The sequence below is a fragment of the Halichoerus grypus genome, chromosome 7, assembly GCF_964656455.1.
Source record: "Halichoerus grypus chromosome 7, mHalGry1.hap1.1, whole genome shotgun sequence".
Lineage (NCBI taxonomy): Eukaryota > Metazoa > Chordata > Mammalia > Carnivora > Phocidae > Halichoerus > Halichoerus grypus.
Genome location: NC_135718.1, coordinates 130,593,058 through 130,605,101, shown reverse-complemented (window position 1 = coordinate 130,605,101; position 12,044 = coordinate 130,593,058). Strand labels below are relative to the sequence as shown.

Sequence of the window (12,044 nt, the reverse complement as noted above, 5' to 3'; positions counted from 1 at the left end):
GACACACAGATGAAGAAAATCTCTCATACTCAGAATGTTCACGATTTCGTGAAAGAAATAGGCAACACGTGCATGAGGACTCTCTGGGAAAGACAAAACATAGATGTTCTGGGGGCAGAGCAAGGGGGTCTGAACCAGACTGTGCAGCCCGCGCGCGCACACGTAACTTGCATGGGCTACATCAGGTGGTGGGGAGGACTTCACCTGAGCTGATTGTTAAAGATCAGCACTTTGTGACCCAGCACGAGGCTACTGCTTGCCTTCAAGGAGCCCGGGAGAGATGATCTGTAAGGAGAAAGGAGACTGGAGGGGTTTGAAATGGGAGAGAGGAAAAAGCCTGGAATCAGGTGCTGCAGGGGCTGGTTGTGAGCGTCAACTCCAGTGATGATGAATTATCTAGAAGAAGGGGTGTGTGGAAGGCCAGGAGGAGGGTGTACCAAGCAGACCCACCTTTGGGCCATCATTCATTTGTTGAACCCACATTTATTGAGCCCTTTGTCCTGGATACTATAACATTGATTTTTTTTTTTAAGTAAACTCTAGTCCCAATGTGGGGCTCGAACTCACGACCCAAAGATCAAGAATTGCATGCTCTGCAGACTGAGCCAGGTAGGTGCTCCTATAACATTGCTTTTGCTTACTTGACTGTTTCTCATGACAGTCTGAACTTCCTGAGGACTGGAACTCTATCCTACTTACCTTATAGCATTCATTAGCACAGAGTAGGTTATTAATAGGTGCTTTTGAGTGGAATTGAATTGCCAACGCTGAGAAGTGTGAGAAATAATTGCATGTCAGAGGGAGCAGGGAACAGAATAGAATGGGAATTTAGGATACATGTGGAGGAGTGGTTAAAAACAAGGCTGCCGAAGGAGGGGTCAGATCACGAAAGGTCTAACATGCCAAGCCAAGGTGTTACGATTTTATCCCATTGTAGCAGACTGAAGGTACTGTAGCAAACTTGAAGGTCTTAAGTAAAGAAGGGACAGGATCACATTTGTATTTTAGCAGATCCTTTTGGCTGCAGTTTCGAGCAGGGAGTAGGTGCCAGGAGAGGCGAGGACTCTGTCAGTTCAGGATGAGGGCTTGGGTCACTGGTGGGAGGGTGCACATGGACATGAAGGGCACATTTCAGAGACAGCTTGTGAACATGAGAGTGATGAGAAAAAGATCTTTCACGTATTCTAAGGAGTGATCAGGGAGGTTCAGGGGTGTTACATGGCATACCCAACGAGATACCAAAAAATTCAGGAGGAGCCAGACCCGGAAATAAGGCCTCAGGTCCCGATCTGTTCTGAGGACTTTTGAAGGGAGAGGAAACCCAGGTGGGTTGGATAGTTACCTGATGGTCCTTTATCCAGGAGAATGGGGCCTGCATTTTCAGGGGAATCCTTTGCCCTAATTTCCCATTCCTGCCTGTAAACCATCAGTTATCTTTCTACCCGAGCAGAGCCATCTCTCAGCCCTGCCCATTCCCTAACCCCCACACCACCCTGAGGATAGGGAGGGGAGTTACAACATCTGGGGGTCCCTCGCCATTCATCCTGCCTGGGTGATGGCCGATGGGGCACTCCTCAGTGAGAATTAGCCCAACTCAGGCCGGAGAATCAAGAAAGGACGCATAACTGTGGATCAGTACCCCTCCACCAACACAGCCCTCTCTGCCTCATTCCCTCCCCTATTTGCTTGTTGGTTGAGATTCCTTTGAGTCTACTGAGAGAGGTTTTTGGTTTGTTGTAGGCAGTATTATTCATTCCTTCAACAGTATTAAATGTGCTGGTATTCTCCCACCTAAGGGCAGGGGTACAGAAGAAGGTGGGGGGATGGAGAGCTTCATCGCACACTTCTCCCCTTCTCCCAGCATCCCCATCACAGCACTCCTTCAATGGTTCACAAGCACACACACCGTTGCGTTGAATCAGGCCATCTCCACGGCTGCACACGTATCAGTCACCGTATGGTCAGAGCACAAATTGTGCCAACGAGGCTTCCAGGGTAAGACCAGCTTCACGATGGGCCTTGCAGAATCCCCAGAGTATGCGCTGTCTGGTGCCCCTGAGAAATCCTTTTTGATTCTCTCTGTTTTCAATCCCAACACCCCCTTCCCTCTTCCCGTTAACTAAAGAAAATGAACAAATCACTTGGCCAGAGTCCATTTTGAACAACTTTTATTATACGTTTAGTGTTCTCTATACAAAAGAAATCAGTTTTTTTTTTTTTACAGTGATTCCAAAAAAAAAAAATTCTGAATAATTTGGCCTTTTCATTGCTCATGCAGTCAGTTTATAAGTCCATGTATTAGATGGTCCTCCGCGGCCCGGAAGTCTTCCCTGCTGAAGGTCGTGCGGGACACCCTCAGATCCGCATCTGTCGCTGACAACGTTGGTTAATGCAAAATAACTTGCAAAGAGGAAAGAACATGATGTGAGAGGGGTTAAAACAAGGTCTGCCATGGAGAGTTAAATCTTTAACCAAAGGAAAAAAGATCAGACCACTCTGTAGGTGTGTGGGTGTGCGGGAAGGCATGGAGACGTCGGGGAAAAAATATCCCCCCAGAAGAAACAATGCGGCACGGTGTGTGTCGGGGGGGAAAGGGGTGCTGGCAGGGGGGAGGCAGGGCGAGAGGTCCTCTTGGGCCAGGGTGGGCTGGAGGTGGGACCGGGACAGAAGGCGGCCACGTCACAGGCGACTGATGCTCAGCCCAGGAGGAGGGTGAAGGTGGCAAAGAGCTGGGAGCTGGGCAGAGGGACAACACTGACTGAGGATGTCCAATTGGGGGGATCAAAAACAAACAAACAAAAAAACGGGCAGGGTCATCCGATTGGCATCGTTTTTGAAAAAGAAACAGAGTAGGGCACAAAATTCTGGATTTCTTCTCCCAGATTTTTGTGTTTATTGCTTCACTGAACTCTTCATGTGTGCTGAACTCCAGCCCAGTGAGCCCCGGGGTGGCCGAGCCTCCACGGCCAAGGGCCCAAGGGACGCAGCCTGCTGGGGGTCCCAAGTATCACGAAACAAGAGACGCCACTCCAGAGTACAGTCGAGACTTCACAGTGACAAACACCAGTCAGCTCATCACTCTCTCCTGGTCCGGGTCTGCCCTGCGAGGCTGGCTTCCCCGTGGGCTGCCGCAGACGGCCTGGTCTTGGCCTCAAAAAAATCCTTTCTGTCTTTCATTTTGGGAGGCATACAGAGGATGGGGGAGAAGTGATAAGAGGTACAGACAGATGTGAAGTTACACCTCTATTTCCAAGGAGGCCCCTGGGGGCAGGTGGAGAACCCTAGACAAGGACTCGGAGGCCCGGGTTCAAGCCCTCCCCTCACCCTGATTTACCAGCCGAGGGACCTTGGGCGAGTCCCTTCCCCTCCGTGGATTTTAGTGTCCTCGTCTGCACAAAGAGTCCTGTCCATGAGATCAGCTCTGTGATTCCTCCGCGTGCTGCAGTCTGAGGCTATCCAAAGCGACGCACCCTGGGACTGAGCTCGTTTCCAGCCTTAGCATCACAGGACTTCTGTTTAATACTGTGTTGACAGAGGTGCGCTGGGTGGGGGTGTGGCGCAAGACACTGCTCGGTGGGGTCTCGTGGCTTCCCTGGGTGGTTGTCCTCTCCCTCTGATCCTTCTCAACCTGTCTCGGGAAGGCTGTTCTCAACAGTGGGGAGAAGGCAGGGCGCTGCCCGGGCTTGGGCTGGGCCGGCTGGCGACAGCCGCAAGGTTGGTTCGAACTCCCAAGGGCTGGCCCCTGCCTGGTTTAGGGGACGGGACTGCCCGGAGCTGGCTCTGCCTGGGGCACCGTCTCCTCCTGGCATTTCAAGTTTGTTTCATTCGTCTCCTCCGATTTTTTTTTTTTTTTTAAATCAGGGACCTCCTACATGCTACCCCTAAGCCACCATGTGAAGCTCAACCAGGATCTGCTGGGTGATTTCTTCCTAGCAGACGTGTGTGTGTTTGGCAGGGGCTGTAGGAGTGGTCACCAAGGTGTCACGAATGGGGAGCACGCCCTGTGCCAGCATCCGAGGAACCTGCTGCCCACCCCGTGAGAGCCGGGGGAGCCTCCCTGCCTCAGTGTTAGCGAAGCAGCTTTGCTAAGACCGAGGCAAAGTGTTTTAAATCCCCACAGTCCCATGGGCTGTCTGTGACTCTCTGTGTCTTGGCTCGGATCCTGCAAAGGGCCCCATGACCCTTAAAGAACCTCTGCCCTGGGCTGTTCCCGGGGAAGCTTCCCTCTCCTTCGGATCAGACTTTCTCTCTCAGTTCTGCTGGCAGGAATCCCTCAAATGGGGTCCAACCTGGGCAGCCTCTTCCCCCCTTGTCCTGAGCTGCACACTGCACCCATGCAGCCCTTCACATCTCGTCTCAAGCGGGTCGGGGTGTGAACTCACCCTAAGATGTCATAATCAGTACTGTTGCCCCTGAAAGTGCTGCCCTACTGTGTGGGTCGGCCCGTGCGTGGGTGCTGGGTGTGGGCGGGGGAGGCAGCCCCTTAGCTGGAAAACCACGTGTCCTCAGCCCTTCCCGAAGGCCGTGTTCGGGAAAGCTGTGGACGCAGTATCTGGCCCAGGTTGCAGATACCCCTTGCAGGGTGAGCAGTGTTGGCACGGGCTGTCTCTTGGACAGGTGGACACTTCTCCAGACCTTGGGACTTGCCAGAAAGGGGTGGACCAGATGCCTCCCACCTCCCAGGGCAAAGGCAATGGACAAGGGAAAGAGCTAGTCTGGTTTTCCCTTCAACCGAACCTCAACCATCTCTTCAATAGCAAGGTAAGGAAAGATGGGTCCCCTCCACCAAAAGCCAGGCAAGGTGGGAGGCAGCTGTTCCCTGGCCCTGCAGCGCTCTACTCCTTACACGCTGGCCTTCCTGCTCCTTCAGGTGGGCCCCTGCCCCTCTGTGGGGAGAGGTATTCAAAGGATGGATGACATAGGGGAGATGGGGGTACCAACATACAGACAAGCTAAGCAACTTGCCCCAAGGGGCAGAGCAAAGAGGCTCAGGAAGCAGTACTTGTCCTCGACCCCACCCTGCAGGCTCTGACCACTCCGTCTTGCTCAGCCTTGTGGACCATGTGCTCTCCCTGAAGCGTCTCCCTTTGAGCCTGGAGCCATCGGTGGCTTAAGCACTCAGGGTGCTCCCAACCAATGCCCGCTGTGTCCTGAGCCTCAGCTCCAGGCCTGTGAGCCCTGGGAGGGCAGGGGCCACGCATGACTATGGCTCCGAGCCCGGCTCACTCTAGAAGTTCAGGAGTGTCTCCTGAGCCCACAGCCTGGCGGCCGAGCACAGCAGCTGGGCCCGCAGCATAGGCAATGGGGCTTCTGGGGTCGCTGCAAGATGCCCCCCGCAACAGCCAGGCAGGCGGAAGCACCAGTGGTGTCCCGTCTCCTGGCTCCACGGTTGGTAGGTTTTCGGGGGGCTGCTTGGGCGCCCCAGCTGGCCGGGCGGTGTGGGCCAATACTGCTTTCCGGCTACGCGGGCTCGGCTCTGGCACGGGCCCATGGAAAACGGACATCCTCTTCCTGGAAGGGCTGCTCCCGAACCCTGCCAGCCACACACCTCTCTAAGCATCTCCGCCTGGGGAAGACTGCTTCTCCAGGCTCAGGCTGGCGCCCGTCTGCCAGGGCTGGGCGGTGTGGTGGCGCGGGCAGCGCCTCTCCTCGTGGGGGCCGAGGGCAGCTGTGGCTCAGAGCCGGCAGGACACACACGAGGAGCGGCCGGGCTGAGGGACCCTCTCTCCTCCAGACCCCGCGCAGGCAGAAGCCCTTCTGCGGTCCTCGGCTGTGCGGCAGGCGGACTGGCGCTGTGACAGCGCACGGTCCCCTCACCCTACGAGCCTGTCTGCGGTACACTGAGCCCACTAGTGTGCGGGGTGTCCCATGGAGTGAGGGGCCCGAGACTGCTCTGCTCCGATCCAGAGTGTTTTCTGGAAAGGCTGGTCCTTTAATTCCGTGCACAGGCACACTTCCCTGACGGTCCCTTGAGGGACGCTGGGCTTGGGTGCAGGAATGCCCCGCTGTATGCAGGCAGGCGTCAGAGGAAAGCAGGGGAGGGGACCCTGAGCTCACTCCTAGCCCCCCATTATTCCCCCTGTCCCCTTTCACCATGAGAGAGCTGCCCCTCGGCCTTCTGGGCCGCAAGGCTGGCCACGGCTGGGGCCAAAGGCCCGTTACTTGCTCTCAGGTTCAAACAACACAATTGGCTCAGCTCTGGGCTATGGTTTCTTACCTGCAGACAGAGTACATGTGTCTACGGGCTTGACCTTCAAATGACTGCTTACTAAGTGATGCAAGGATTGCTAATACCTTTGTGGTTTAAAACGTGTGGCACACGATGCTTTAATCGAGCCTCTGAAGGACACAGCCCCGTTCCTGCCCAGGCCGCCCCGCAAGCAGCTGAAGGCTCGAATCAGAGGCTGTGCCGTGGCAGGCAGGCCATCGCTAGGGGTCAGCTTCACCCTCCCGAAACGGACTCCAGCTGCAGCGACAGGCACCGGCTTGCTCTCAGGCTCAAGATCTCTCTCTGAGGCTAGGTACCTTTGGTTTCAGACACAGATTAGGTGGGGAGGATGAAGGCCGCGCCTTCGGTCTCAGAGAACTGGAGTCGGCCAGGGTCTCCGGCTGGGGCAACGGGATGCAGGGCACGCGTCGAGTGGTTGCTCTCGTTCTGCGGTGACGTTTGCAGGGGCCGCCCCACTCTCGAGACACACATTGCTGGAGGCTTCGAGGCTTGCGGGCAGGGGCTTGGGAACCCGGGAGCTGCAGGGCCAGATCAGAGCTGCGTAAGGCATCCGGAGGGCGCGGGGTCCCCAGGCCAGGCTCTCCGGCGCGGTCAGCGTGGTGTTCCTGCGGGCTCTCCTGATATGTAAATACCCCAAGGAGAGGACACGCTGGTTCGGTCTCAGGGTGGCGGCGGGGGGGGGGGGGGGGGTGGCACGGTGTAAAACACCACTTTCAACGTCTTACAGAATTGACCGAGGAGATGCTCTCTGCTAGAGACGAGAGGGGGAGCAGCATGTTACACCCCCAAACACACCAAAGCTTCTGCATTGCCTGGTTCCATCTCCGTGAGGGCAGCGGCGGAGATCCCTGACCAGGTAGGGGGCACCCTCTCCCCTGCAGGCAGGGGGCATGGTCCTCTCTCCCACATCCTGGGTTTCATTGATGGGGAGGAAGGAAGTCCAAACCCAGCCCTTTCCTTCTCTTCTGAGGTGAGCACAGCTCCCCAGGGACCAGATGCCCGGTTTCCTTCTGCTTGAGGTACTCGGCCACGGGTGTCGAAGCTCTTCCCATCCGTGGCCGCTCCTGTTCCTCAGACTCCTTCAGAGCTGGCGCAGCTCTTGTCTGGGACACTCTGGAGGAAGGGGCAGGGTGAGAGCAAGGAGCAAGAGGTAAGCCCACCTCCCGACTGAACCAGAGCGAGGCAAGCAGGCCTGCCCACTCTCTCCCTGCCAAAAATACTGTCATTTTCCAGAAAAGAGCCAAGCCCAGCTCAGCAACTGACAAGGCCAAGGCGCATGGGTTGGGGGCCCGGGGAGGCATCTGGCGAGAAAGGCATCCTTCGGAAATACATTGGCCAGGTGGCGGTGTGAATACGACAGCTTTTCTCGATGTTCTTTTACAGGTCAATCCTTTTGCCTATCTGGGGGAGAATCCACCTATTCTTTGTCCAGGGACATTTCTTCGAAAGGAAAAGAAAATGGAGATGCTAGGTCTGGATGGGGAAGATGCACAAAGCAAAAATAAAGACAACATGAAGGGCCATAACCAACAGAAACTGGTGTGTGCGCTGAGGTCAAGGGCGGGCAGTGGGGGTGGAAGGCTCAAGGCGGCCATGAGGCTGAGCAAAGGGCTGGGTTCCCTCCAGCTGAGCTTAGCCTGGACTCTAGCTCTTCCACAGGGTGGCACCCCAGGGGTGCAGGGGGGGTCATCGGGAGGGGGTTGGGGTTGGCTGGGCGGTCACTGGTCCTCACAGCTTGGCAGACCCCCTTGTTGTACCCTTCCTTGTCCCTGAAGGTGGTGGCGGCTGTGTGGTAGGTCTGCAGTGGCTTCATCTGCCCCTCTCCCCTCCTCCCACTTGCAAAGTAGTGGCTGTGCCCTGGGTTGTGGGGGGGGGGCTCCATTAGGCCAGAGAATAGATGGCGTTGACAGGCGACGTGGCCTCTGAGCTTTCATTGCCCTCTGTCTCCTCCTTGTCCTTTTTGACCGTGTACTGGCCGATGAAGGACCCGTCCTCGTTGAACTGCCCCTCGCCACCCTCGCCATAGTCCACCAGGCTATCGTCACTCTCCTGCTGCTTGATGGTGCCATCCAGGGACGTCTGGCTGCCCTGCAGGGGCTTGTTGTCCTCGTCACTGGCCAGAGAGAGACAGAGAATCAGGGTCTGGCCCAGTCCAGTGGTGCTTAAACCCAGGCGGGGTAGCACCAGGCTGCTGGTCTCTCGCCAGGCATATGTGCTCTGCAGCTCAGAGAGGGGAGGGCCTCAGAGGTCACCAGTCAGCGCCCCCAGCCCCCAGGCCTCCCCTGTCCGGCTGGGTTACAGAAGGGAACCCGAGGCCCGGAGAGGACCGTCTTCTCCCAGGTGAGGTGGCAAGGTGGTGCAGAGCTGGGCCTGGAGGCCACTCTTCCGGACTCCCGGGCTGGGCTCCCTGTCATGAGGCAGAGACAGCCACCCCACAGTGAGGACAGCCAGCTGCTGTAAGAGGAGGCAGGATGGGGTGGGCCAAGGAGCTGGGGGGCTAGAGCTGCGTGCGTCACTGTGTGGTTCTGGGGTCTTGGGAAAGCCTTTCTTCTCCCTGGGCCTTAGTCTCTCCATCAAGAGGGGCTGAACTCGCTTTGACTCTCTGTGATCTGGGTGGCCCTGTCTCGAAAGGCTCTGCCCTTGACTAAAAGCAACGGGTCTGGGCCACGGGGAAACAAACCTCTCCCCTGCCTCTCCCCTCCTCACGTGGTGTGGGTTCTGTCCGCTCTCTGGTTTACCGACGAGCAGATGCTGTTGCTGGGGCCTCGAGTGAAAGAGGGTGGGACGAGCGGAGGGGCACACACAGGAGTGCGAGGCCAGCACCCGGGGACAAAGCTCAGCAAGGCTCTGGCGACCCTGCCCAGGCTCCTTGGAGGCCCCCAGGTCCTGCTCTTGGGCTCCGAGGGGGGGCCAGGTGCTGCTGGCCCCATTTCAGAGGGGAGACGGCCCCCAGGCAGGAGGCAGCCGGGCGGCAGCGGGAGTGTGGGTCCCAGCCAGTGCGGCCCCCGCGGTGCCCAGCGTGGCAGACACATAATGTCCCCTCCCTGGCCCCTAGGCCACTTAGTCCTTCCTGGGTGTGTGTGTGTGGGGGGGGATGTGGAAACAGCTGGCTGAGTTGCCATTAGAGGGGGCAACGCATGGTGGCTTCTAACACTGGTGCTGGGCAGAGACAGCTAGCAGCGGAGGACCTGGAGCCCGAGACCGAGGGGGCATCAGTCCACGCAAAGCTATGAGCCCTCCCTCTTGCGCCCCATTACCTCGGCCTGTTCTCTGAAGGCAGGGCTACGGGGAGGTGGCGGGGCTGCAGGGCTGCACTGAGTCTGTATGGAGAGTGGGGCTCACGTTTGGAAAACTAGCAGCTTCTTGCTGGTCCTGGTCCTACTCACGGGTCTTTTTTACACACACTCCCTCCCAGGAGCATGAGGATTGTGTCTGTGTGATTCTAGGGGATTCCAGGTACCTAAGCCAAATGCAGCCACTGGACAGGAATGGCCCAGCTTGGGCAGAGGGAGCGTCTCAAGTGTGTCAGGTTCTTACAGAGAAAGAGGATCTAGATCTGGAAAGAACAGACCTCTTCTAAGGGAAGCTTGAAAGGAACCAGAAGGAGTAGGGGGTCCCTGGTCTAGTCACCTGTCAGCCCATCTCCCGAGAGACCCTGGAGACACAGGTGGGCAGATGAGGGAGAGAGAAGCAGAGAGACCCACCAGAGAGGTGCTTCGCTGCCAAGCCAAAACCGAGGCGGGTGTGTGTGCGCGTGTGCGTCTGTGGTGTGTGGGCCCGTGCATGCACCTGTGTACATATATCCAGCCTCAGTGTGGGTGGGACAGGGGAGTGGGTGGGGAGAAGGCAGATATTTTTGCCCAACAGCTTCCGTGCCTGGGGGAGGAGAGGTGCCTGAGGGAGCAGCTTCTCATAGCACAGGGGGCCGGGTTGCACTGAGGGCCTGGGGAAGGGAAAGCCCCATGTTCTTTGGAACCGGTGGCCAGGAAGGAAATAGGGCTCAGCCCCTGGGGAAGACGGGCCCTGCCAGGGGTGCTGAGGACAGTCAGGGGAGGGGCCTCTCCTGCTTGCCGTTTTAGGAGGCCTTTGGAGATGTTGGGACTGGGCAGACGGATTTAGTACATAAGTCTCCAGATAGGCTCCTGGCTGGACAGTGGCTCTGGGCAGCGTCTGCCTGCCAGGCTGCTGATGAGTGGAGTGGTGGAGGCTGAGGGTAGGATAAGGAGAGGTCAGGGGAAGACGGGGTGATCTCGCCCCAGAGAGTAAACAGGGTGGGGGTGGGGAAGTAGGGTTCTGATCAGAGCATCTCCTCCCGCCCGCCTTAGTCTGGGAATGAGGCCTCCGTGACCCACCCCAAATCATTCCTTAACTCAGGGTACACTTGCCATCAAAATGGAGATTACAACTGTGTAATCTGTCTCTCTCACGCCAGCCACAAAGGCCCGTCCAGATCTGAGAGGGATGGATCGTGATGTTGCCCCGCTGGGAGTCAGGCCCTGCTTCTCCAGCTCTGCCACCAGTTCGTTGGGCAGCAAGTATGGGTGGGGTTCCTGGGCAGGTCACTTCCCTGTCTGGGCCTCAGTGCTCTGATTTGGGACAAGCCCCGACCAGATGCTTCTCCAAGACTTGCTCTGGGCTAGGGCCCAGAGATATCATTCAAGTTCATGAGGAAAAGATCTAGAACCCCCCACCCCTGCCCCTCATCCCTCACTAAGTTGAGGTTTCAAGACAATACAGCTTCCCCAGGTCCCTGTCTTCAGGGTTAGGGTGGGGGGTGGGCAGAGAGGAAGCCGACAGCTCATTTCATGGCCACGGCGTTCCCAGCATCTGCTTTCAGAGGAAAGAGATGGAAACACACATCGAAGGAGCTCAGTAAATTGGAGCTGTGCGGTTGAATGAATGGAACAGTGTCCCTCAAATCCATGTGAGTGTGCAGGGCTGTGTCCTCCCTGCGGGGACACAGCCTCTTCCAGCCCACTCAGCACAAGCAGAGGCTGTTGGAGAGGCAGAGGTGACAGCAGGATGGATGGGGGGGCAGGGACCAGGAGCCAAACAGATCACCCACCTGTAGTCAAAGGAGCCGTCCTCTTCCTTGGGGTCTTCGGGGCCCAGGGGAACATCCTTCTTTTCTCGCACTTGGCCGATAAGAGAAGCAAAAACACAGACACGGCGATTATGTCCCTGCCCCACAGGACCCCGACTGTAGAGTTAGTGACACTCTCCCTTTCAACGGGGCACCATCGATGGCTCCCTTGTTCTTGCTTCCTGCATTTAACCAGCTGTCAAGTTGACGCCCCCGCCTCCTCCTCAACCCCGGCGTTTCCACACATCTCCGTTGACAACTGAAACCTCCTCCCACCAGGCCCCCCGCCACCTCTCCACGGGGTTGCCCCCAGACACCGAATGGATGTGATCCTTTCTTTGGCACCTTTCCTATTCTGCTCTGCAGGGTAATTATTTGTGCACAGTTGTAAAAGCCCCTAGCAGAGTGCCCTGGGCGGAGTGGGCACTCCGTATGCACTTTCGGGCTGGAAAATGCTCTCGTGTCTGTGACCTCACTAGTGTGTGGGACTCCCTTCTCCCACACCTGCTCTGTGGTTTGCACACACCCATCCCAGGCCTGTCTCCTGGGCTGTGATCTTCCCGCTGTGCCAACTGCAGTGTCTTGAAGGAGAGATCATCCCTCCTTCTCATGTCCTTCGCACCCAGCACAGAGCCCGGCACACAGGGACACTTACGCGAGTGACTATGTATCCTTCCTGAGGTATAGGGCGGGATGATCTCCCCCATTTTAGGAGAGGGAAACTGAGCCCTT

The 12,044-nt window shown here is 57.2% G+C and overlaps 1 protein-coding gene across 20 annotated transcripts in view; it reads right to left on the bottom strand.

The window, feature by feature from the left end:
* Nucleotides 1-2,151: 2,151 nt before the first annotated feature.
* NFASC (neurofascin) overlaps nt 2,152-12,044 on the bottom strand; it is a 181,278-nt gene continuing 171,385 nt past the window's right edge. For all 20 annotated transcript variants that reach the window (XM_036075905.2, XM_036075912.2, XM_036075911.2 and 17 more), the window contains 2 exons: nt 11,295-11,364; nt 2,152-8,342 (listed from right to left, as the gene is read on the bottom strand). In XM_036075905.2, coding sequence (XP_035931798.1) covers nt 8,111-8,342; nt 11,295-11,364 — 302 coding nt within the window. In that variant the 3' untranslated portion in view covers nt 2,152-8,110. The remainder of the gene's footprint in view (nt 8,343-11,294; nt 11,365-12,044) is intronic.